The 25,674-nt window shown below is 33.5% G+C and overlaps 1 protein-coding gene across 1 annotated transcript in view; it reads left to right on the top strand.

Annotated features, from left to right (window-relative positions):
• LOC149215467 (pectin acetylesterase 8-like) overlaps positions 1 to 21,558 on the top strand; it is a 38,853-nt gene extending 17,295 nt beyond the window's left edge. Inside the window, exons 6-12 of the mRNA XM_089389726.1 lie at positions 19,401 to 19,525; positions 19,959 to 20,019; positions 20,185 to 20,241; positions 20,488 to 20,565; positions 20,725 to 20,830; positions 21,222 to 21,367; positions 21,463 to 21,558. Of these exons, the coding sequence (XP_089245852.1) occupies positions 19,401 to 19,525; positions 19,959 to 20,019; positions 20,185 to 20,241; positions 20,488 to 20,565; positions 20,725 to 20,830; positions 21,222 to 21,367; positions 21,463 to 21,558 (669 nt within the window). The remainder of the gene's footprint in view (positions 1 to 19,400; positions 19,526 to 19,958; positions 20,020 to 20,184; positions 20,242 to 20,487; positions 20,566 to 20,724; positions 20,831 to 21,221; positions 21,368 to 21,462) is intronic.
• Positions 21,559 to 25,674: the final 4,116 nt, after the last annotated feature.

Consider the following 25,674-nt stretch of genomic DNA (forward strand, 5'->3'; position numbering starts at 1 on the left):
GTTCTTCAAATATGTCTTGTTGTCCAACTACAGCTTATTTTTAATCACAAAAATCGAAGAAGAGAGAAGGTTGGCTATGTGAAGCAGTGGGGGTGTTGTGCAAACATTTTTCTAATTTATCTCTACTCCTACAAGGCATGAAAGGAAATATTTTTGGTTGATTTTTGTTTTTTTTTTCTGCTTGTACCTGCAAAAACTAAAATAGATTGAACTACAACTAACTAAAATCTATCTTGATGAAATGAAAATGTAGAATTGAAATGAAAGCAAGAAAGGACTAATCTATACTACTCAATTGAAATTGCAGAAATGAAATGCTAATCTATGCTTGCAGAATTGAAATGCTAATATACGCTTGTAGAATTGAAATTGCAAAATTGAAATGAAAGCATGAAATATCTAGTCTATGCTTGCTAAAATGAAATGAAAGTAGGAAATGTCTAATCTACGCTTGCTGAAATGGCAGTGCAGAATGGAAATGAAACAAATACTCTACTCTTGCTGAAATAAACTACTTAGCAGGATGTTGCAGTAGAAAATAGAAGAAAAACAGTAATCACTAATACTCTGACGCTTCCCCAGCAACGCCGCCAAAAAGATGGTGAGGTCCAATATTGCAGCAATGATGCTGCAACTCCTGGGACTCCCTTCTTTACTTTTATTAACCCAGTAGTTCGTAACAATCTTGGAAGTGACGGCGCCATATGCACAAGTACTAGCTCTTACTGCAGGTTGTCACTTGATCAGCTGGCACAAGTTCGCTAGGAGCTTAAGCCAACTTTTATGAGTTCTTAGAAGAAGCTTTTAACTGTGATGGATGAAAGCTAACTCAAAAGAGTCTAATCTACTTGCAGAAAGAAGCTGAAAGTTGAAACGAAATGAAAACCCTAGCAAACCCTAGTTTTACCAACTAACCCTACTGGTGCAAGAAAAGAGATGAAAGCAGGGGAAATGGATACAATAAACTCTTAGAAAGGTGTAATGTATGTGACTAAGCTACTTCTACAGTAAAATCTAGAAAAAACATCTTTTTGTATTTTTGAGTAATTTTGCAGAGTTATTATGCATGTGCTTTAACTATTTTTGATTGTGCAGAGGTTGATTGGCAAAAGGAAATGAAGTGGGCACTTGCAGGAGGTTGGAAAGGCGAGAAGAGGGCCTAAGGGGTCCCTAGCACCCTTCCAAAGAGTTTCATAGTGATCAGATCTTCAAAAACCACTCACGTGAACTTCTACAAGAAGTCTGTAGGGGTTCTACACGATGTTCTACACGAAGATCTGAAAGAGGATTTTGGAGGGTTGATGGTGGAAAAATGGTGGGAAAGTGGAAATGGAGGATGGATGAGGATGTGAAGGGGTCTAGGACCTGGTAAATGAAGCTATGGAGTGATTAAGGTGGTTGGATTCATTCAAGGATGGAAGGAGCAATGTTGCACAAGAATGTAGGAATTAGGGAAAATTGGAAAAGTGTGGCAAATGAAGGGAAGGAATCTTGGATTAGGGGTTTGAGCAGGTTGTATGATGGAGGAAGGCTAGGCAGGAAGGTATTACAGGTGTTCTACACACTATTTTCCAAAACTGATCGAACAAAGACTAGGAAAACTAGAGATCTAGCTATTTTGACCTAATCTGACCTAAAAACTAGAAACGTGATGAACAAAAGTTTATAGACAGGAAATCATGCAAGATAACTATGGAAACTAAGCAAGAACAGATCTAAACATGTAAGTACAACTAATATCAACTTTTCCAACTTAAAATCTAACACTAGCAATTGCATGGAAAGGCAAAAACAGTGTTTTTGTGGCAGTAAGTATGCCTCGGTCTCAGCTCATGGTCCCAAGGAGGGAGAGACGAGATCAAGGATTGCTTGATGGCATTTTTGCAGATCTTTTCTATTACCATTCAACCTGAAGCATGAACAACTATCTCAATCATCAGAAACAACTTAAGTAACAAAGTAAGATTTTAACCTAAATAACAGAAATTATTCTATGAATGTAGCAAAGACACATAAAAGTACACAAAGGAGGTACTGACACTTGGGTTGGGCCCAACCCCAAGAGCTACAGCCTCCTAAGAAAGATCATAGCTGGTGCAAAGCTGGATTCATCTTTATTGATCTAAAAATAATAGTTACATCCCAGAAACTGTTTACAAGAAAAACTCGAAAATGCGCTGCACTAAAGTGCGAAAATAGACTATCAAATGGCTAACCTACTGACTAAAATATAACTACAATATAACTAACATCTGACTAAATCCTGACTAACTAAACTGAGGCCCTAAGCCTTCTTATTTATACAAATTGAGGACCCTAACAGTCCTCCTAAACTTTAGGAGCTCAACTGCCAAAACTTGCAGTTAATAGTAGTCCTTCTTGAATTGGTTGGCTGCCCCTTGTGCTTTGAGTTTTTGATGGAGAATTTGAGGTAAGGGCTCATAAATGAAGGGGACACCTTCCTACAAATCCTCTCCGTTGTTCTTCCATGAATTTGGCTGCCAAGTGCTCATTAAACCTTTGATTTTGTCTCAAAATTGACCAAAAATCTGCATACAACACAGATTAGACTTTTTAGCATAATGACTAACCCAATTCACTCTATTATCATAAATATAATAAAAAACATGCAATAAACTAATGAGAATGGTGGATTAAGTCAAATTAGGAGGCTAAATGAGCCTATATAATTACCCATTTCTGGGGCTCATCACCTTCGGCCATACTTTCCACCATTAGTGGAAACATTAGACATTGCAGAACAACTCACAATAATAGAGTTAAACCCAAACTGCATGGAACATGCCACAACTAATTGGATCATGGCAACACAGATCAATAACGCTCTCCAGTAGAAGATCCAACTATATTATATTGCTAAAGCTGGCTAATTATTGCACCAAGGTAAGTGGCTCACTAGGGACCAAGTTCAACATAAGTTTCCCCATCTCACAAAGATACTCAATGCAATGGGGACCATTGCCTCCTAAGTGGGGAGGAATGATCTAGATGGATATTGGTGGCCACCCACCTATTCCTCTTGAACCCCCACCATTATCTCTTTTAGGTTTTTCAATTTCCTTAATTGTCGCACAATTTACTATTTTTGGTAGTTTTTTGGGTCTTGAACTTCCAGAGCCGTTTTGAGACCCTAAATGATATTTTTTGTCCAAAAATGGGAAAATATGAGACTATGAGATATGTTTGCATTCGAAATTTTTAGTCCTTACATATATATTTCTAACAGGGTATTGTGCACACCAAATAGAGATTGTATGCCAAAGTTACGACCCCTAGAAGTTGATGTACCAAATTACCCAAACGAGGCCCATAGTTTTGGCGCTTCATCTCCTAAGGTTAGGTTTTTGGATGTTTAGGGTTTTCCATTATTTCTCAATAATAAATATGCCTTCGATCCTCATTGTAGCATAGTTCAGAGACATGTAGCCACCACATCTCTTCTCAGAGATAAGCTACCATCGCTCGAACTGGCTTATTTCCATTTTGTTTGTAAGCATATATTAGTATTTGATATTAATGAAATGAATCATTATTTCAGCTGCATCTTTGTATTTATGGTTATATCTATAATTTGTTGCATTTTTGTTTAATTTTTTATCAGAAGAGGTGAAGACATAAGAGAGGAGACACAATAAGAGAAAGAAATTTAGTGCTAGTGGCTCATAATATTGAAGCATAGAGGAGGAACACTATATGAGGATTCAAGTGTGTATCTAGGACGTTGAATTCATCTAGTGGGGGTTGAGTTATAGGTTACAACAATTGCATTCTTCCTTGTAACACTTTGTGGGTCGAAAACCCTACTTTTACACATTAATGAATCAAGGAGAATTGTTGTGGGTTTATTTATTGTAATGTGGAATTGATCTCTCTAGATTATTTTTTTCTACATATATTTCTAGGAGTTAAAATACGAGTGATTTCATTTTTTTTTAAATCAAAATTTATTGGGTTAATTAAATAAAATGTTAAGAATAAATAGTTATCATTAAAAAATAAATCTATGTTTGTATTAGGATATTCAAGATGGTATCATAACATTTTAGATAAATCTCAGAGAGAGAGATCACTAGGGTTTGCAACAATAAGTTTCTTCCTTTTACGACAACAAAAATATTTCTAATTTTACAACTAGGGTTTTTTGGTTAAGGTTGATTTTTGAAGATGGAATCATTGAGTAGTTTGTGATATGAAGACAATTTGGATGGGGCCATTAACTTTAGTCCCTGGAATGACCAAATTACTATGATTCTAAAAATGTATGGTCTATGGGATCTTGTGAACAAGCACATTCAAGTTCCTTCAAATCCATACCTTTTAGTGGAGCATAATCTCAAGGATATGAAAGTGAGGTGTATAATTTTGGATGGTGTGAGGGATCACATAATTACTCACACATCAAGGAGGGACACAAGAAATCATATGTGGGTAGTCCTAACTCATCTTTATTAGAGCACAAATGTAAATATGAATATGGTGATGAAACAGAAATTAAACAACATTGGATTAACATATTTGATACCATAACATCTTATCTCACAAAGATCCAACATGCTAGTGATGAGCTTGTAACTATTGGGGGAACTGTGGTTTATTTAGAGTTCGTGAAGGTTTCTCTAAAGGATTGTGTAAACATTTGACCACCTTTGTGGATGGGATACTTGATAGCTATAGCATCTTGATTTGGGTCAATTGTGGGATGACTTCATTTAGAAGGAGATATGGGAGAACTCATTGACAGGAAGATAATGAAAATGTAGTGAGGAGAAAAATGATTTGGTCATGTTACATAAGCAATAAAGCAAAAATTGAAGGCCGAGTAGAACCAAAGTGGAGGTGGACCTTCAAAAAGTAAAAAAGAGAAGGACATCAACAATGTGAAGTGTTTTTCATGTCACAAGTTAAGAAATTTTTCTATTCAGAGTCTAAATAGGAATAAAGGAAAGGGAAATATATCCATAACAATCATTGCATAGATAGATGAGCTGGCTGAAACACTTGAGAATAACTTATGATTTTATAGAACTATCATGAGAGGTGTCTATTTTGCAAACAATGAAGAATCTTATCACATGTTCACCAACATGAACATGGAGCCTAGGGATATACATGTAGAGTTTGGTGATAATTCCAAGTATGAAGTAGAAGGAATTGGTGGCATTACGTTGTAGATGGACTCGGGTGGTATTATGGAGGTGAATTGAGTGTTATTTCTACTTGGTTTAGTGAATAATCTTCTTTTATTTTCAACCATATAAGATAGAGGAATAAAAGTTACCTTCATAGGAGGTTACACATTTGTTAGCCCAAAAGGAACTGATCCTAGTAAGAAGTAAGTAATTGGAATTTGGGAGAACAGAGAAAGATATCTATCTATTAAGAGGACAACTAGTGAAGGCTCTCATACATGGCAATGATAGCTACAATGAGATCTAGCATAGGAGGATGGGACACCTATGCTATATGGCTCTTTCTATGGTACAAAGAATGGTTACATATTTTTTGGAGATAATGGGGGAGAAAGATGGAATATGTAAAGGGTGTGCGCTTGGAAATCTAGACAAGGATACATTTCCTCACAACGAGACTGAGTCTAACGGAGTTCTGGACTTGGTGCATGTAGGTTTTAACCCCATATAGAAATTACTTGCATACCAATTCTAAAAACAGAAAATAAACAATGGCGAGAGCTTAACACATAAAACAAATATACACAGAGATTTTCCCTTGGATCCCAAAACTAGGACTACCAGATCGATTTTTCATTATGTTCCTTTCAATGTTATAATACATATATATACATGCCAAAGCATCCATAAACCCCAATCCATTAACCTTGGATTAGAACATAACCATAGTTCCCTTGACCGATCAACAAAATACCATGGAAGGAAAACCATCGCACCCAAAACCATGTGCGAAATCCATGCATGAAAGCGTAGGTAGGTCTGCCCACCTAATATAGGGTCCAAAGAATATAACTGGGGCTAGTCATGGAAATAATATAACACAACCCAACAATGCACTCATACATTTTTTGTCCTATGTTTGTGCAGTTGATTACAGGTTCTTTGTACTTTGCGACATTCATAGATGATTTTTCCTGGAAGACTTGGGTTTACTTCCTGAAGACAAAGGGTGAGGTCTTTGGTTGGTTTGAAAATTTCAAAGCTCTTGTAGAGAACTAGATGAGGGAGAAGAATAAGGTGCTGACATCAGATAATTGGGGGTGAATATACCTTCAATGAGTTCCAATATTTTTGTAGACTAGTATGGATCAATAATGAGCTCACTATACCTTACTACCCTCAATAGAATGGCATTTCTAAGGGGAATAATATGACCATAATAGAGTCATCAACGGAAATTATGTACAATCAAGAATTTCCTATGTTTTTGTGGGAGGAGACTTGTAATACAATTGTTTATGTGCAGAATAGGAGTCCCCAAAGGATGTTGGAGGATGTGACTCTCGAGGAGATGTTTACAAGATTGAAACTAGATGTGATACATTTTCACATCTTTGATAGTCCAATATATTTCCATGTTCCCACTAAGAACAGGAATAAACTAGATCCCTTTTTAGAAAGGGGTGTATTTCTGGGTTACTGTGAGGTATCAAAGGCCTACCAAATCTACATTTCATGATAGAGGAAAACAATATTTAGTCAATATGTTAAGTTCAATGAGGGTAATACCTTTAGGATATCTCATGAGAAAGATCCAACAGGGGTAGAGGATCAGGAGTGTGAGGCTTCTGAGCTAAGTAGGGACTAGCGACACTAGTAGTAGGGAAACAACCTATAGATCTCGAGGAGGAGTGAGATATTCCTTTGAGATCTACTAAGAGAAGGCCAAGTTATGCTAAGCATACCTTTAAGGATGTTGAGGAGAATAGCATTAGTGAGTCTAAGCCTTCGACTTATGAGGAGGTTGCAAATGAGTAGGTATGGAGGGATGCCATAGTGGAGGAGTATAGCTTCAACATGAGGAATGATGTAGTGGACATAGTATTGAAGTTGAAGGGAAATTCAGTGATAACTTCTTGATGGATCTACCAGATCAAACATGTAGTTGATTTCAGTGTCAAGAAGTACGAAGCAAAACTCATGGAAACAGGGTTCTCCTAGCAGGAGGGAGTGAAATAAGAGGATAAATTCACACCTACCATTAAATATGCATCCATTAGAGTATTTATATCCATTTCTTCCAAGATGAGGTGGATCATACATCAAATGGATGTAAATATTTCTTTCCTGAATGGGCTGATTAAGGAAGAGGTGTATATTGAGCATCCTCAGGGCTTTGAAGTGCATGTGAGAGAATGCCATGTATGTAGATTGAAGAAGTCCATTTATGGGCTGAAGAATGATCCACGTGCATGGTACACAAGTATTATGGTACCTCCGAGTTATGATGGACTTTGGATTGAGATATGTTAGATTTGGTGGATTGGAGTTGTATGTGTACACAAGTTATGATTGGGATGGGAATGTTATGGATAGAAAATTAACATTTGGATGTTTTTTCAGCTTGGGATCAACCATGACCTCATGGTATAGTAGAAAGTAACAATCAATGGCACTTAGCTCAGAAAAGGTAGAGTATGTGGTAGAAAGTATGGCAAGTTGTGAGGTAGTGTGGATTCACAGGATTCTTGTAGGACTATTTGATCTTGATATGGGGCCATCGATGATTCACTATGATAATCAAAGTTGCATTAATCTCTCTCAGAATCATGTGTTTCATGATAGGTCCAAGCATATTGAGATTAGATATAACTTCATCAAAGAAAGGTCCAAAGAGGTGTTGTGAGGTTGCAGTACATTTCCACAGAGGAGCAGGTGCTAGATATTCTCACTAAGACTCTAATGAAAGGGAGGTTTTTAAGGTACTGAGATAAGTTATGGGTTGTGGAGAATCCCTTATTTGATATGAGGGATTGTTGAAGCTTATAGTCGCTTCAAAAGGCCTTATGCATAGGCTTGGTGTCTTAGCATGTGGAAGATGACTTATTTCCTCTTTAGGTGTATGCTTGGTGGAGTAAGTGATTTACGTCCTCTTTCCTAAATATAACTTATGAAAAGTACAATAATTAAAGTCGATTAATTATTGTGGACTATTAAATAATTTTATAAGGATAAATAATCTAATTATTTAAGTGACTTATAAATGATTTCAACCATTGATCTCAAAGATATTGTAAAAGGGATATTAGGGTTAGGAATTTGGGCTTAATGAATATTATAAAAAGAAACCTAATGAAGAGGTGAAGACACAAGAGAGGAGACACAACAAGAGAAAGCAAATTTCTCTAGTGCAAATGGATCAAAATACTAAAGTGTAGAGGAGAAATATTATAGGAGGATTTGAGGGTGTATCCAAGAGGCTGAATTTTCTTGGGCCAAATTCATCCAATGTGGGCCAAGTTATAGGTTCCAACAATTGTACTTTTCCTTATAATACTTTATGGGTTGAAAACCCTAATTTTCCATATTAATTAATAAAGAACAATTGTTATGGTTATTTATTTGTTGTAATATGTTTTGTACCTCTCCAAATCTTTTATTTTCCATTGCATATATTTTTAGAAGTTAAAGTACCAATGATTTTCTCTTTCATTAATTCAAAATTTATTTGGTTAATTAAATAAATTATTGGGAATAAGTAATTATCATGAGGAAATAAATTTGGGTTGGTATTAGAATATTTAACAATGTTAACATGGACTTATGTTACCTACAATGTTGACATGGACTTATGTTACCTAATTCATACCTAGGTTGACTCCATGAGCCTCCAACTCATGATATACAATTTGGAAATCTTGTGCGAGTAAGAATTGGGTAATGAAATTTGGGTGTTATTTTTGGAGAAAAAGAAGAAGAACTTAGAAAATCCATGACATGGGTATTTTCAAGATAATCCCTAAATGGTTTCTCCAAAATGTGCATTATTTGAGAGCTCGTGGAGGTTCTTTCATACATATATTTCTTGTTGTGATTTTTAGCAAACTACAATCCAAACATACTGATAATTTTGCAAATAAATTGAATCGAATATATTCTTAGTTGATTGTATATTAGATGGATTACATGTAATAGATATTGAATTTTTCTTTGACCAAGATCTACCAAAAACAAGTAAATACAATATTTTATAATCTATTGGGGAATTGGTTCAAATTCACCCCTTATTTGTTTGTATAAAGTGAATGGAAAGAGTATATGAGAGTAGTTAGTAAGTCAGTTAGAGGGAAAGGTTGGAGTAGAGTAGTAGAGAGGTTTACAAATATTGTAGAGAGATTATCTAATATTGTTGGACCATTCACCTCTCTGCAATGAAGAGATCATTGATAATTCGAGCTCTTAGGTATGTATTGTTGAAGATTTATATTTAATGAAATTATTGATTATTTTTATTTACAATTCATGTGCGGATTGATGCATTTTCTTGTCCTTTTCAAAATGTAGAATAGTTTAGTTTCATTTCCTTTCAATGCTTACAATTGTATGGTTTTGTGCGAAGAGTGTGAGTAGATTTAGGCTCCTATCCCTTTCCCAAACGTTTTACTTGGATTGGTGTGCATTTACTTTATGCATGAGTGATTTACTTTCTGCATGAGTGTCCTTAGAAATCTATATGTTTCCTACTTGGGTTTCCATTATGTAGTAATAGGATAGGAATACTATCAATTCCTTGAATTCTACACATATAGTGTAGCATCGAAATGTTTATGAACACTGTGGTTAGTAATTTATGTTAAAGTGAATGAATTATTTTTAATAAAAAAATAATTTTCCCAACATTTTGGCATCATTGTTGAGGAGGTGTTAAAATAAATCAGGGTTTTGATAGTTTTTGCTCTAGAAAATTTCATTCAAAGTAGAAAAAATTGTATTCCCTCATGCATTAATCTATATGATAACAGATCCTCCCAGCTAGTAAAAGGATTTTATTGGTCAAAGGAAGAAATAGAACTCCAAGAAATCTCTTAAGTCTTGACAACAAGTATTGACCTACCTATATCTCAAGTGGAGAAAATTGTAACTGCAATCAAATACCTACCCGCTTCTTAGGTGGAACATGTGGTCGTTGTAATCGAAAATATATTCTTATCTCAGGGAGGAAGAGTATAGCAAGGAGTTCATGAACAACAACAAGAAGAAAATCTTGAAGTTCATGAAATATCAAGGAGAATATTTATGAATTTTCTTTTATCATCCTTGCCAACCTGTGGAAAAAACCAAAGGGTCACAAGAAACCATCAAGGGAGGGAATATAATGGAACCGATTATCAACGAATTTATTTCACACATATCACTATATCCTCTATGCATTTAAGAGGGAAATCAACAAGACGTAGAAGATATTCTTGGCATGATAAAGGAGGACATGCCAACAATTTCTAGTGAACCAGATAATCAAGGATACATAAATTACATTAAATATTGGTTCTAAATGAGTCTTAGAAAAGAACGTTCCTTCATCATCCACCATTCTGTATGATCAGATCAGCGAAATTAGCCATATCCTCATATTTTGGTATTCATGAAAGCATATCTTCCAAATTTGAATACGAGTATATTTGTAATTTTGTTGTGCACATGGCTTCATTGGAAATATTCCTACACTTGAAAATATGCTTCCTATAAATAAATAAATAGTAAAAATAAAAATAAGTCTAAATAAATAGTATAAATAAGTAAATAAAATAAATAAAAAATAAAAAATAAAAATAGTAAAAATAAAAAATAAAATAGTAAAAAATAAAAATAAGTCTAACAGTGAAAACTAGGACACTAGCGTAGTTAGACAAGGACTCTGATTGAAAACTAGGTTACTGGTTGAAAAAATTCTCAATAATATTTGTATTATGTTTTGGTCCTCTAAAATAACTCAACAATAGTTGTGAACTTTTATTTTTGAAACTAAGAAGGGCAGGTTGATGGATGAACAACCAAGGAAGTAGCAAGTTTAGCCTTCATCTTCTCAAAAGTTTCAGTAACCATTTGTAGTTGTTGTTACTTTGCAGGTGTTTTTACTCTTTAAACACTGATAGTCCTCAACTGTTGTTACTCTTCATGTGTTGTTACTCCACATGTGTTCTTACTTCATTATTTCCAAGTGCTATTTTAGGTTTATAAACAATGCGCATATTTAAATCTATCCCACAAACTAATATTTATTAGTAGTCTTCATCATTTATGTCTCAATTCCAACTCAACAGTTAGGAGCCAATAGTCAATAGTCAATGGAATTTGAAAACAACATTTGAAATAAATGATCACTCTATTTTGGATCAACTCAATAGAAAATAAGTCTTAGAAACAATTATCCTCATCAACATGCCTAATAACTTCAAGAGGTAAAACCTGAGGTAAAACTACCTTCAAACTTACTTTTTCATTTATTGAAACTTTAGGGAATATTGGTAAATTACTATTTTAAGCTTGGCATTATATTTTGTTTCATCTTGTCTCTCCCTTTCAAATCTATTTCAACCCTCATCTCCTACCATTTCCTTAACCTATTGGTATGCATTACTCATTCAAATTGTTTTGGCACTCGAATTGATCCATATGAAGTGATTATTAGTGGAGTAAATGTTATTGAGAAATGTTATAGATGAAGGAACAAAACTTCATGCTAAGGAGCTAGGAAAGCATTTATTCCCTTGCTATGTTTTAGGGTAGGATTGATACCTTTGAGGCTACAATGATTGTTGTTAATATCAATTGGTTTTTTTAAAGAAATAGGTATGAAGAGATAAAAAGTTAACCACTATCAGAAATATATATGTATAATTATTTTCCACAGTCTGACTTATGCAGAGGGGCATGTGTGAAAATTGACAATAGTGACAACAGAAAAACTTTGAATGGCAACTCATAATTTTATAGTAGTTGTTGAATGGTCAATTGTTAGCTATAAGAACAACCTTTTATGCGATCATGATAAAAATACATGGGAAGGAAAATGAAGCTAGTCCTTAGGTAACCTTTGGTGGCAACATTTTGACACATACAAGGCTTTTAGCATTTGTGAGTAGACCTCTATGTCGAGGATTGGCAATGATGGAATTATGAGCATGTGTCAGGCATGGAAGATGGAATAGGGATGTGTATGTTGGTCAAATCTCATGTTGAAAACTCCAAATTGTATGAATGAGGACATTTAAAAGTATAGGCATGGGTGAGAATGCTTGCAAAATACATAGTATGCTCCTACTCTAGCTTAGTGTGCTAAAAAACAAATCTAAGATGAAGAAGGTTAAGAAAAAGTTAGAGTTCTAGATCAAGTTGTCAAGGACAATAAAAATACTTTTCGTAATTTCTCATTATGAAAAAATTGACTTGAACATATCTTCCAAACCATGTATGAGATGGCCGAAAAATTTGGAGGGGGAAGCACGAAGGTAAGATGAATAAATTTGCAAAATTTTAGGGAAAACGGCTTTATAATTTTTAGAAATTGAGCATCATAATGTACAACCATTTTTCTTATATCTTGAGATATGTGCATCACATGGCTGTAGTTTTTCTTTTTGAGAAGAATCAAAATATTAAAAACCCACCTCAAAAAAATCATCAAAATCCACTCTGTACTTTGTGAGAAATTGGTTAACAAAATTTGTTGCTATACTTGTAGCAGTTCGCTACAACCCTAATAGCACATTATTTGTTATATATAGATATATGCAGATTGGATGGTTTTGGTTTTGTTTTTGGAAAAGCATTAAAATAGTATAAAACTTCTCACAAAATATCAACGAAATCTAGTTTGTACTTTGTGGGAAATTGGTTAACAAAGTTTGTTGTGACATCTATAACGATGTGTTGCGACACCTATAACAATTTGTTATAATTCTTTTAGAAAATTATTTGTTATATATCAGGATATGTGAAAAGGTTTGCTGTAATTTTTGGTATATAAGGACATTGAATGGTGATAAACATGCCCACTAAAAATCACCTCAATTTGAAGTGTTGGTTCCATGAAATGTCAATTTCTTTGAATCTGCTGCAACTCCATGCACAAATTGCTACAACTTAGATTTATAACCCCACTAGAATTGTTCAAAGGCTACTTTTGAAGGCATGATGGTAGTGGGAATTGAACATAATATTGATAGGTTGATCTAGGTAACTGTGGATTTAAATATCATAAGTTAGATCATGTTTTTTAATTCATGATTGGATAATGAAGGCTTCTGTTTTAAGAAGACCTTTTTATGAGAAGTGCAACTTTGAAAAAATGGGATAACCATTGTTCAAAAAGGTTTCAGGGTGTTATTACACAAAATTTGTTTTTTATTATTAAATTAAGAAGAAAGGTGTTAACAAGTGGCATTGGTTGCTATGCATTAAAAAGTGGAAACATCAACCTTTCTTAACCTTTGTGCTGAACACATTGTATCTTATGGGGAAAATTATATATCAACACGAGAAGGCGATTATAATAACATGTATGTATACGCAACAGATGCAGTGAATTCGCAAGGCAACATCAACACTGCCACACAAGAACTATTGTTAAACATAGCACAAAATGAGTCAATGTTTCCACATAAGAACCACCATTGGATATGAAAGGTAAAGTTGCTCCACGAGAACTTATTGTGAGCATAAGAGAAATGATAAAAGGTCATTAGAATTTTTTTGATGGAATATTTTGTGGAAGGAAAGTGGAAAAACAACAAGAAAGTAATTTAGGGTAAAGGGAAAAGTATTGGCAGAGGTATTGGGTTGCATCACAGTGGCAATTTTTACAATAAATAGGAAAGTTTGATGCATTCCTAACTATTAGTCCTAAAGAAACATGAACAACAATCTCTTCTAGTGGTATAATGACAAATGGTGAGAGTTCCATGGGAGATGTTGTTCATGAAACTAACCAAAATAGAGTAGGATGGAAAATTGCATTCCACTGCACTTGTTTTCAGTGAGATGTCTCATACAACCATGCAAGTTAGGTGCATTTGAAAATTTAGATAGCTATCTATTGTCAAATCTATCTTGTTTTCATGAGGACATGCAAAAGTCTAGGCATGGAGGGATGTTGAGTCATCGAATTATCACCTTTTTCACAATTCTAAACACACAATTTCAGTCATTTTATTAAAATAATTTGGTCATCTATTAACTATCTTTCTTTGTTTCTTCATGAATTTGCCACAATAACATTACGAATCTTAAATTAGTTAATTATTTTTATTCCAATTTACTTTTGATCAATTATAAAGGATTGTTGTTGGTTTTACTAATGATGGTTTTCCTAGTGTTGTTCTTGTGGCTCCTATGGAGTTACTGTAACGAGCCTCCATGGTCAAAATATCTACAAAGCTCTAGGATAAATTCAATAACATGAGTTTTTTTCTAGGGATGTTGACATGGTTTTATGTTACCTAATTCATACCCAAGTGGACTTCATAAGGCTCCAACGCATGAGCTATAGTTCAAATAACTTGTGCTAGGAACAAGTGGGTAGCTAAATTCGAGTGTGATTTGTAGAAAAAAATGATGAATATGAAAATTCCACAACACGAGTTTTTTTAGAACATACGTAAATAAGTGACATGTGATCAATTCTCCAAATAGTATTTAGTTGAGAGAACTTGGTGTTTATTTCATGCAGATATTTCTTGTTGTGGTTGTTGGCAAACTACAATCCAAATAGACTCACTAGTTAGAAAATGAATTGAATCAAGCCTATTATTAGTTGATTTTATGTTATATGGATAGTATTTTATCACGTATTGAGTTTTTCTCTCACCAAGATCTACCAATAACAAGTAAATACAACATTTTGTAATATGTCCATAGATTTGACAAACCAAATTTGGGAGAGTTGGTTCTAATTTGCCCCTTGCTTCATTATAAGAAACAAATTGTAAAAGTATAGGAGAATAGTTATTTAGTAAGTTAGTTAAAGAGACAGGTTTTAGTAGAGTAGTAGGGATGTTTCCAAATGTAGAGAGAGTAGCTAGGATTGCTATATCATTCACCTCTCTACAATGAAGAGATTGTTGATCATTGGAGCTACTGGATATGCATTGTTCGGGATTTATCTTTAATGAAATTGTTGATTGTTGAGTGATTTAATTAGCACATGAGTCATTTACTTTCCACATGAGTTCCTTTTGATAGTTATAATTTTCCTACTTTCGTTTATATTCTGTAATAATATAGGAATAGGATATAAATTCTTATCATTACCTTGAACTCCGTACATATAGTGTAGAAACTCGAAGGTTATGAAAACCTTGGTTGAAAATTTATGTGAGAGTGAATGAATTGGTTTTAATAGACAAATAATTTTACCAACAAGCATTAAGAACAAGGAAATTGTTAAAGGTTCCATTCCTAGTACTAAGATCCTTGTATTGAGAAAAGAATCTTTGCAAGAAGGATAGCTAGAGATTCACTGGAAATACAGTAGCCTCTATTAATTCATAATATTGGGTCATAATAATGCTTTTCAATTCCACAAATCATTATCCTATTACCTAGTATAAAGAAAAGAGAAGCACTATCAAGTGGTAATATCATGTATATTTTTGAAGCAAAAATAATTTTAGTGGAATGAACAACCATAATGGATTTCAACTCAATTGGAAGGGAAATATGTGGAAGCTTTATAAATTTACTATGAAGCTATGTGACTAAAAGCTTATGCTTATGATCAAAGTAATGGGGAAGATACTAAGGATTTGCTCTATAACTTTGAGGAATTAGAAAGAAAACATCATTACCACAAGATCTTAATAATCTGGTATTGATCTATCATTAACTGTAGCTATCTATATCATAGAATAACATAGGTAAGAACTAATACAAGTAAGGAAAAATGAAAATGATTTCTACATATGAACCATCCAAAATAATAGTTTTATCAGCTATAGTGAACAAAAAGAAAATAATCTCTCATAGGAGATTGAATATGAATAGATAGAGCCTAAATAGAATTCCATGGATAAAAAATTCAATTGATTACGAAATCTCCATAAAGATAAGTTATTGAAGAAAGGTTTGGGCCGACATGATCAAATTTTTTCATTAACAAGAATATAAAAACAATTTTTTAATAGAGTTGATCTACTAAGCTATTGAGCAGAAGTGCATCCTTAGATCCTAAAGATGTGAGGTACTCCAACTAGTGAGTACTCTCCAAAAATTCTTTAAAAAGTTGAGATAATCACCTTCCAAAATTAATTTTATTTGGACAATCAATTTGAGGTATATCTCTTTTATACTTCATCTTTTTTAGGGCCAGATAAAAAATAGAACCCAATCATTGAATTTATTGGAAGTGAAATTAGAAACTCATGTCATTGAATGCTTTTGATCCTCTGGTTAATCTAAACCTCGAGTGAATCATCTCTAATTCAAGAATATTTTGGAAATTTGCATAGAGAACTAAAGAATAGTTGTTTGAGCCACATTAAGTGGGAAACACTCAAGTATGTTTATGAGGGAATGAAAAGTTTTCCAAGTCGAACTATCATAACCGAGGAGAACATGTTATTCTACAGGGATGTCTTGAAACTAAAGAGGCTTAGTTTAATCAATTTGTTGAGTATTGGGAACAAGCTATAACACTTGCTATGATAAATTATATTGAAGCACAAATTTCGATACATATTATAGGATGCTTTGGAAAATGAAAAATTATATTATGGGGAAATACTTTGAATTATTGAATATCTAATTTTCTCATAATCAATGGAATTATACTTGGATATTCCCCAAATTTAAACTCTATTCTATTGACATCTAATAGGAATATATTGAAAATATAACAAAGAATAGATTTTATGATTCTTGATTGATAAAGGATCTTCTTAATAGGGGTAAAATCCATCGATATATATCTTTCATTAATGGTCTATGAATAACGATTTATAATGAATGGCATTTGATATGGGACATATAAAGGAGTATGAATAGATGGATCTCTCTCTCTCCCCCTCCCTTCACAGATATATATGGTGTAATAATAATTGAAAATGTGTTTTCCATCACATTAGAAATACTTTTTCTAAATGGTAATAGTCAACAATCCATTGAGCACCTAGGGGATATGCCATAATAAAATTGAACGCCTACCTCAGACCAACTCTAGTATCATAGACACTCTTGTCATAAACTGGAAAATAATGGGAGAACAAGTTGTGATGTATCTCTCGGAAGTTATGTAATTCTTTTTCGAAGGTTTTGGTCTTATTTGTGTCCTTTCTCAAAAGTGTAGAATTCAAAAGTAAAGATCATAGTGGAGAGATTCTATAAAAAGAAAATAAATAAATAAATAAAAATGAGCCAAACCTAGGCATTTTTGAAAGATGCTAGCTAAAGGCCCTAATATTTCCACTTGGATCTAGAATTTACATATTGATGCTCACATTTTTTATAGTCATACTAATGATTTGGAAAATATTTCTCATAAATTATCTAGAAAATATTTTGGTCATCTATACATCATATTTATTTGGCTCGATGCGATGTACTTTCACAACACTCATTTCTTTAATTATGAAGCATGGTGTGTTGATCCCATTCACATCAAGCCCAACGCCTAAGTAATTTTTCCAATAGTAGGCCAAATATTGAATGAGGATGTAGGTGGAGGTTTTCCAGGGATACAAATAACCTCTAGGTTATTCCACATTTAGCTAGCATCTCAAATAACTAGTGAATTATAACTCTACTAAACTGTGATTGGTGCATTGATATTTGCAAATTTAATTTTTTTTTCTAGTTGGTTCCATTATTAGAAGGCTACCCCATAACTGGCTTGGTTGTAGGATGTAGAATCCATGTTGAACCATCATTTAGTAGGGTTACTAGGACTTGTATCTGTATCTTGGGTAGCACAACACACACATGTCTTTCTACCCATTAACCAACTTCTAGAAGCTGGAGTGGATCCTAAAGATACACCACTTCCTTATGAATTTATTTTGAGTCACAATCTTTTGGCTCAAGTTTATACCAGTTTTATTGAGGGATTGACCCTTTTTTTCACCCTAAATTGGTAAGAATATTCATACTTCTTAACCTTTAGTGGATGATTAAATCCAATATGGTTGATCGAGGCTACTCATCATCATTTGGATATTGTAGTTCTTTTCCTATAGCAAGTCATATGTATAAGACCAATTGGATCATTGGCCATAGCCTTAAGGGAACTTTAGAAGCTTATAAAGGTTCATTTAAGGGGAGGGCCATAAAGGCCTTTACAAGATAGTAACTACTTCATGAAAAGCTTAATTAGCTATTAACCTAGCTATGTTAGGATATTTAACTATTGTCATAGCTCACCACATGCATTCAATGCCCCCCTTATCTGTAAGTAGTTATTGACTATGGTACCCAACTCTCTTTGTTCACCCATCATATGTGGATTGGTGGGTTTATCATAGTTGGCATCCTTGCACATGCAATGATTTTTATGGGAAGTGACCCAATTACTCAATACAACAACAGTTTATTAGATCTCATTCTTAGACATTGTGATGCAATTGTATCACACCTCAACTCATACTTTTGTTCTTAGGCTTCCATGGTTTTGGTTAGTATATTCATAATGAGACTATGAGTGCTCTAGGACATCCTCAAGATATGTTCTTGTATTATACAATTACAACCTATCTTTTCCCACTCAATACAAAACACTCATGCATCAGCCCCTAGTTCAATAGCTCCTGGTACAAGACAAAGTACTAGCTAAATCTAGGGAGGTGATGATTAGGTGACATTCAGTTTCAAAGTGGTTTTATTACCAATTCGATTAAAAACCACTAAGTCTTTTAGTACATTACATTCATGCGTTTATTATCCATGTGATCTTTTTAATCCTACTCAAAAGTGTTACATTTTCCCTGGCTCCTAATAAAATGAATCTTGGTTTTGCTTTCCGTGTGATATACCTAGGAAAGTAGGAACATGTCAAGTCATGGCTTCCTTGATTTATTTTAAATATTCAATGCAATTTCTGTAGTAAATGCAATCCGATGTTTGGGGTAGTATAAGTGAAGAAACTTTACATTGAGTTCCATTATGATTAACTGGTTGGCTGAACGAATTTCTATGAACAAAAGCCTCTCAAGTGATGCAATATCATGGTCCTTCATTATCAGAAAATAGTCTTTTATTTTTATGTGCTCATTTTGTTTGTACTTTTATTATAATATTCTTAAACCTCTACCGTTGGTATTGTCAAGAACTTATTAAATTCATTACTTGGGTCCATTGGGATTTTTTATATTACAGTTGGTATTGTCGAGAACTTATTAAATTCATTATTTGCGTCCATTGGGATTGTTTATATTAAGTCAACATTGTTGAAATGGGAAAATGTAATAAAATGTTATATGGCAGGTCCTACTCACTGGCTGCTCAGCGGGCGGCGTCGCAACATTTATTCACTGCAATGAATTTCGTGATCTTTTTCCAAATAGTGTTCATGTCAAATGCATGGCCGATGCTGGATTTTTCATGGATTTGTATTTTCTCACTGACATTCACTGACAATAAAAATGATTTGTGTTTATCGTTTATTTAAAAAGAATTATTTATATTTTTTAAGAATTTCGTGATCTTTTTCCAAAGAGTGTTCATGTCAAATGCATGGCCATGCTGGATTTTTCATCGATTTGTATGTTCTCACTGACATTTACTTAGAATATGTTCAAATGATTTTCGTTTATCGTTTATTGGAAAAGAATTATTTATATTTCTATAAAAAGAACCGTGGGATTTATAATTGAAAATTACAAAAGTTTAATATTGTAAACTGGATCTATGCTTTAATCTACAACCTACCTGCATATCTTTTAATATTTTAAAACATCTTCTATGTACATGGATATTTTGTCTGTATTCCATAGTTTAATGCATATTTTGATAATTTGATTACATACATCTGTTGCATTACAGAGAGGACGTAGCAGGTCGAAATCTATTTAGACTTGACACTATTGATGAAGTCACATTTCATGTATATACCTCGACTCTTTTCTACGTATATATTCTAACCTAATTGAATTTTTTTCATGTGTTTTCTTTGTTTTCTTCATCTCTGTTTCTGATGTTTGCACTTCTGTTTCCCCTGATATGTATTTTTCATTGTCATGGTTTTATTGAATATGATATTGTATTTCAGGGTTCTTTAAAACACTTGCCAGCTGCTTGCACATCGAAAATGCATCCTGGAAGTCTGGTAGGATGATGTTTAATAATTATTTTCTATTCACTCCGATATTGTAGATTTTGAAAATATTTTGGAATATGATTATTAGAGAGAATTAATCAATTCACTTTTGTTTTGATAATCAGATTCTTAAATATTATAGATATCTACAATAAACATCATACCAATTATTGTCATTCTAAACTGAGTTACTATAAAAATTACCTATTAATTTCTATAAAAATTGTTACTAACAATGGTTGTACATAATGGCAGTGTCACTTTCCCCAATATCTTTTACCGTTCATCAAACCACCACTTTTTGTTGTAAACTCTGCATATGATCCCTTACAGGTAGATAAAATAGTTGGAGACTTTTTTTGTTGTAAACTCTGCACATGATCCGTTACAGGTAGATAAAATAGTTGGAGACTTTTTCACTGTTTATTATAAATCATATAACAATCGAATGCGATTTCGTATCTTCTATGGCTGTCAATTTGTTTTCTATAGGTTGCAAATATTTGGGTGCCTGTTTCAGCAGATCCCAATGGTATTTGGGACAAGTGCAAGGCGAATATCACGGCCTGCTCTCCCTGGCAATTGAAAATAATGAAAGGTTACTTTCTGCATAAATACCAAAAGTTTTTTTTTTCTCTACTGAAACAATCACGGGTGTAATGAAACCCGCCTAGCCAGCTTTATCGTTGAGAGTTTGATTCTAATGAATTTAAGGAGAATTTAACTAGTGTTTCATGATAAAGGGCCAATGATTTTGCAGGTTTCAATTAACTGGGCTACACATCATGGCCAAACCCATAGCTTTAACCAACTAGACTATCCATGATGACCTAAACCTAAGGCTTTTCTTTCCAGTAACACTATCCATTTTTTCTTTCAAGAAACCCAAGTTTGTGAAGGGATTATTCATATATTTTTGGATACTGTTATCAGTCACAGGATTAAGGAATGTTATAATCAGTGCGCTAACATACTGTTACCAATCACAGGATACAGGGACAAGACGATCAGTGCATTAACACCCGTGTTTGACTCATGCGACGGAGGGTTGTTTATCGATTCATGTTATTCACATTGTCAAACAAAAGTACAAGATCTGTGGCACTCAGCGAATTCTCCAAAATTGAATTCGAAGGTACATCGTTATTGACTTTTTCTAGATAATGTTCTAAACAAGTTGTTCACAGTTCAAGTTGATATACATGTGTACATGTTTTTGTTTTGTGACAGACCATTGCCGAAGCTGTTGGTGATTGGTTTTTCAATCGCAGTGTTGTCAAGTATATTGCTTCAGATGGTCCCCACCCTTGTGGTTCCACTTCTTAGGGAAAGAAAATATTGTTGATGGGAATATTCATTTTGATGTTATTTTTCAAATTTATATAAAATAAAAAAACGTGTTTATGATACTTTATTGTTTAAATAAAAATTGTCTCTGGGAAATCCGGAAGGTGGTGAGGGAACGATATGCACTTCAAAACTTGAATTCCAGACCATCTTATTTTGGAAGTGGCTAAGTTATAATAGCAGTTAATTTGATCCAGAGGATATATGTATATATAATAAAAATGTTGAAGTTGAAGAAGTTTCATAACGATGTTGTTAATTATAATTTTATATATTACAATTAAAATGATTTTATTTGAATTTTGTTTACTATTTTATATGATTTTTTAAAATTGCTGAAAATATATGTATTTTTCAAGAAAGATGGAAAAAATAGATGGTTGTAAATTTAAAAACTTGAGAAGTTATTTTCTATAATTAAATATATAATCTAAGTTGTGATTTTAGTTTTATATTCAGTATAGATCCAATATCAAACATAATTCGTTAAGTCACTTATTTTATAATGAAAAAAAAGAAAATTACACTTTAAAATTTTCAATCTTCTAAACACTTACATATATATAGTTTCATTATTTAAATTGCATTTTTGTAATACCCAATAATTGTATTAAGGACTGATTATTTTTACTTTGTATAAATTAGTAATGAGTGTGGTAAGGAAAAACTCTGCATTAATATAGATGCATGAAAATCAATGTATGAAAATCAAGAAGGAAGGAAATGATATTATGACTTGGAACAAAGAATACTAAAAAAAAATAGAGAAGAATTTAAGAAAATGTATTTATATTTTTCTCAGAATTTTAAATAAAAATAAAGACTAATTCAAGAAAATGTATTTTTATTTTTTAGTTATTGGTTTTTCTTCTCCTTTCCTAGAGATGGAAAAAAAAACTATCTCAGGTCAGTAGAAATCTAGGGATGTCGAGAAAAGAATTAGAATCAATTATTGGTTTTTCCTAGAGATAGGAGAAAACCCTATCTCAGTGGAAATCCTGGGATATCAAGAAAAGAGAAATCTGGAGGATATGGAGAAAGAAAGAAAAGCCAGAACTTGTCACAGTGGAGTAAACTTGTCACAGCAGGAGTAAAGAAAGAGAAACCAGAACTTGTCACAGTAGGAGTAAAGAAAGAAAAACCAGAACTTGTCAGAGAGTAGTATTCTGCTTGATAGAAGTATTGCTGAGCTAAACCTGGAAGTCAGTGGAACCCTTAAACTGATTCATTCATTCGTGTGAGTACAATACTGGATTGGTGTTGTCGTCCACAGGACCTGTGAGTATAATACTGGACTGGTGTTGTCGTCCTGAGGTTCAGATACAGGTTACCTCAATTTGGAATTTTCGTCGTGACAGATACAGGTTACATCAATTTGGAATTTATTTCTTCAAACTGTTAGTTGAGGAAAAAGGCTCAGGGGACAAGAGGTAATTGCGAGTCTCGAGGTTGGGAGGTGTGGTATTTTCAAATAAATTTCCGAATTGTTGAAAGTTACATAAATTTTCTTACTAATGGAAACCCTACAGGAAAACTACAATAATTATTACGAACTACAGGTTACAATTTCTGAAACAAGAAAACTACAATAATGATCAGGAAGTACAGGTTACAATTTCTGAAAGAATACGCAGTTGATTTATTACTGAGTTATAGTTATTCTTTTAATAGAAAGATTAAGAGTTTTCTTACTGTAAGGTAATTATTCGATAAGGAAAAGATTGTTGTAATATAATTATGTTACTGTATCTGGGTCCATGTAATGGATGACTTATAATGTGTGCCCATTCTTTAAAATACTATGATTTTAATCCTTTTAATTACCTGGAAGGAAAATAATAAAGAAATTTTTTGGTACGGTCCTGATGACAGTAGATATAAACAAAAGAAACAATATATGTAACCATATATACTTCCGAAGTTAAGAATGACCAAAATGATAAAAGCTTAATTAATGAAAAATCAATCGGAAAAACTTAATAATATAATTATGTTACTGTATCTGGGTCCATGTAATGGATGACTTATAATGTGTGCCCATTCTTTAAAATACTATGATTTTAATCCTTTTAATTACCTGGAAGGAAAATAATAAAGAAAATTTTTGGTAGGGTCCTGATGACAGTAGATATAAACAAAAGAAACAATATATGTAACCATATATACTTCCGAAGTTAAGAATGACCAAGATGATAAAAACTTAATTAATGAAAAATCAATCAGAAAAACTTAATAATATAAACCATGGAAAATAGGTAAAAACCAAATGATATAAATAAGAAATAGACAGAAAAGTAAATAAATTCTTTAAAAATTAAAATTCTTTTATTGAATAATTACGAAGATAGGACCCATCTTGTGTTAATACTTCAACCATTGTTTCTACTCAAATTATTGGGTTTTTTTCGATTTCTAGGGCCTCTCTTAATTTTCAATGATGGAAATGACTAATCTTGTCAATTACTTGGGTATCTTCAATGTAGATTTGATGCTTGGATTTATTTGCATGTTCTTCTGATGCTTAGATTTATTTGCATGTTCTTCCAAAGCATAGGAGTACGTCCTACCATGCTTGATCTGAGCCGCATGCTCATGAACCCTTTGACCAATCGAGCACCAGTCTCTCCTATATAGGGAGTCCCACAAGAGCGGGAGTCCCACAAGAGCAAGTGGTAATGTAAACACATTTCATATTTTTAGGGTCCACCAGGTCTTTTATAGATCTTATGGAACTCCAAATGGTATTTAGAGGCCTAAAGGTTGAAGTAATCTTATGCTTTCTTAAGATAGTTGCAATCTTGTCAATGGTCCCTTAGATAAAAGGGAGATGTACTTTTGAAAATCGATCCTTGGGTTCTTCCTTAGCTCTAGGACATTTTTCAACTTTGAGGAAAGTCTTAGTGAATTGGTGTTTACTGTACCCATTATTAAAGAAGAAAACCTTCTGGAGGTGTGTTTTCTCATCATTAAGATGGTTTTCATAAGAAACTCTTAAAGCTCTAGTTACTAAACTATTGAGAACATCAAGATTTTGAGCCGAGAAATGATGAGATTTAGCATGAAGATATTTCTCCGTGTGAGTTTTCTTCCGATAGAGTTGATGAGAAAAAGAACCATCATCATTCCTTGAAGGGAGGACATCAAGAAATGGTAAATTGCCATTGCATTCATATTCCATGATGAACTTTATGGAAATAGATTGATTGTTAAGATGAAGGACGAAAAGCTCCAACTCTTCCTTACCATGGCACCAGATGACACAAGTGTCATCCACAAACCTCTTCTACAGCTTAGGTAGAAGAGAAGAAAAGGCCAAGGCTTTTGAATCAAAATATTCCATGAATAGATTAGCTACCATAAGGGAGAGGGGGGAACCCATGGAGACACCAAAAGTTTGCTAATAGAATTCTCCATCAAAAGAGAAGAAAGTAGAGGTGAGACATATATCAACTAATCTAGCCATATCACGATCCGTAATATGCTTGATGACTTCAATGGCCTCATTGATACATATATTTGTGTAGAGGGAGACCACATCGAAACTCACAAGTTTGTCATTAGTATCAAGCTTAATGCTCTTTAACTCATTGACAAGCACAACACGGTCCTTGACAAAGGATTCTATATGAGCAACAAGGGGCTGAAGCACTAGGGCTAAATATTTAGCAATAAGGTAGGTCGACCCTCATATTGTGTTGACAATGGGACTTAGAGGAGCCCCTTCTTTATGAATTTTAGGAAGGCCATAGATTTTGGGGGTAAGAGGGTTGCTCTTGATAAGCTTATGATTGAACGAGTTGATGGAGCTACTAGATTTTATAGCAAGAGCCACATTTTTGGAAGTACTCTTCAAAGGATCCTTATTAAGTTTTATGTATCTCCTGCTATTATAGAGGCAGTGCAACATATTACTACGGTAATACTCTTTATCAAGAATACCACACCACCCTTGACCGCTTTGAGAACCACAACATCCTTGTTATTATTTAATGCCTTGAGAGCATCAAACTCACGTTTGGTGATGTGTTCTTGGGGGGCTTCTCCTTTTTTAGGACAACAACACAATCCTATCTGATGATATATTTAGTGATGTCT

The sequence above is a fragment of the Pinus tabuliformis genome, chromosome 1_1 (assembly GCF_031772625.1).
Source record: "Pinus tabuliformis cultivar Carrire ecotype Pingquan chromosome 1_1, CPIR1, whole genome shotgun sequence".
Lineage (NCBI taxonomy): Eukaryota > Viridiplantae > Streptophyta > Pinopsida > Pinales > Pinaceae > Pinus > Pinus tabuliformis.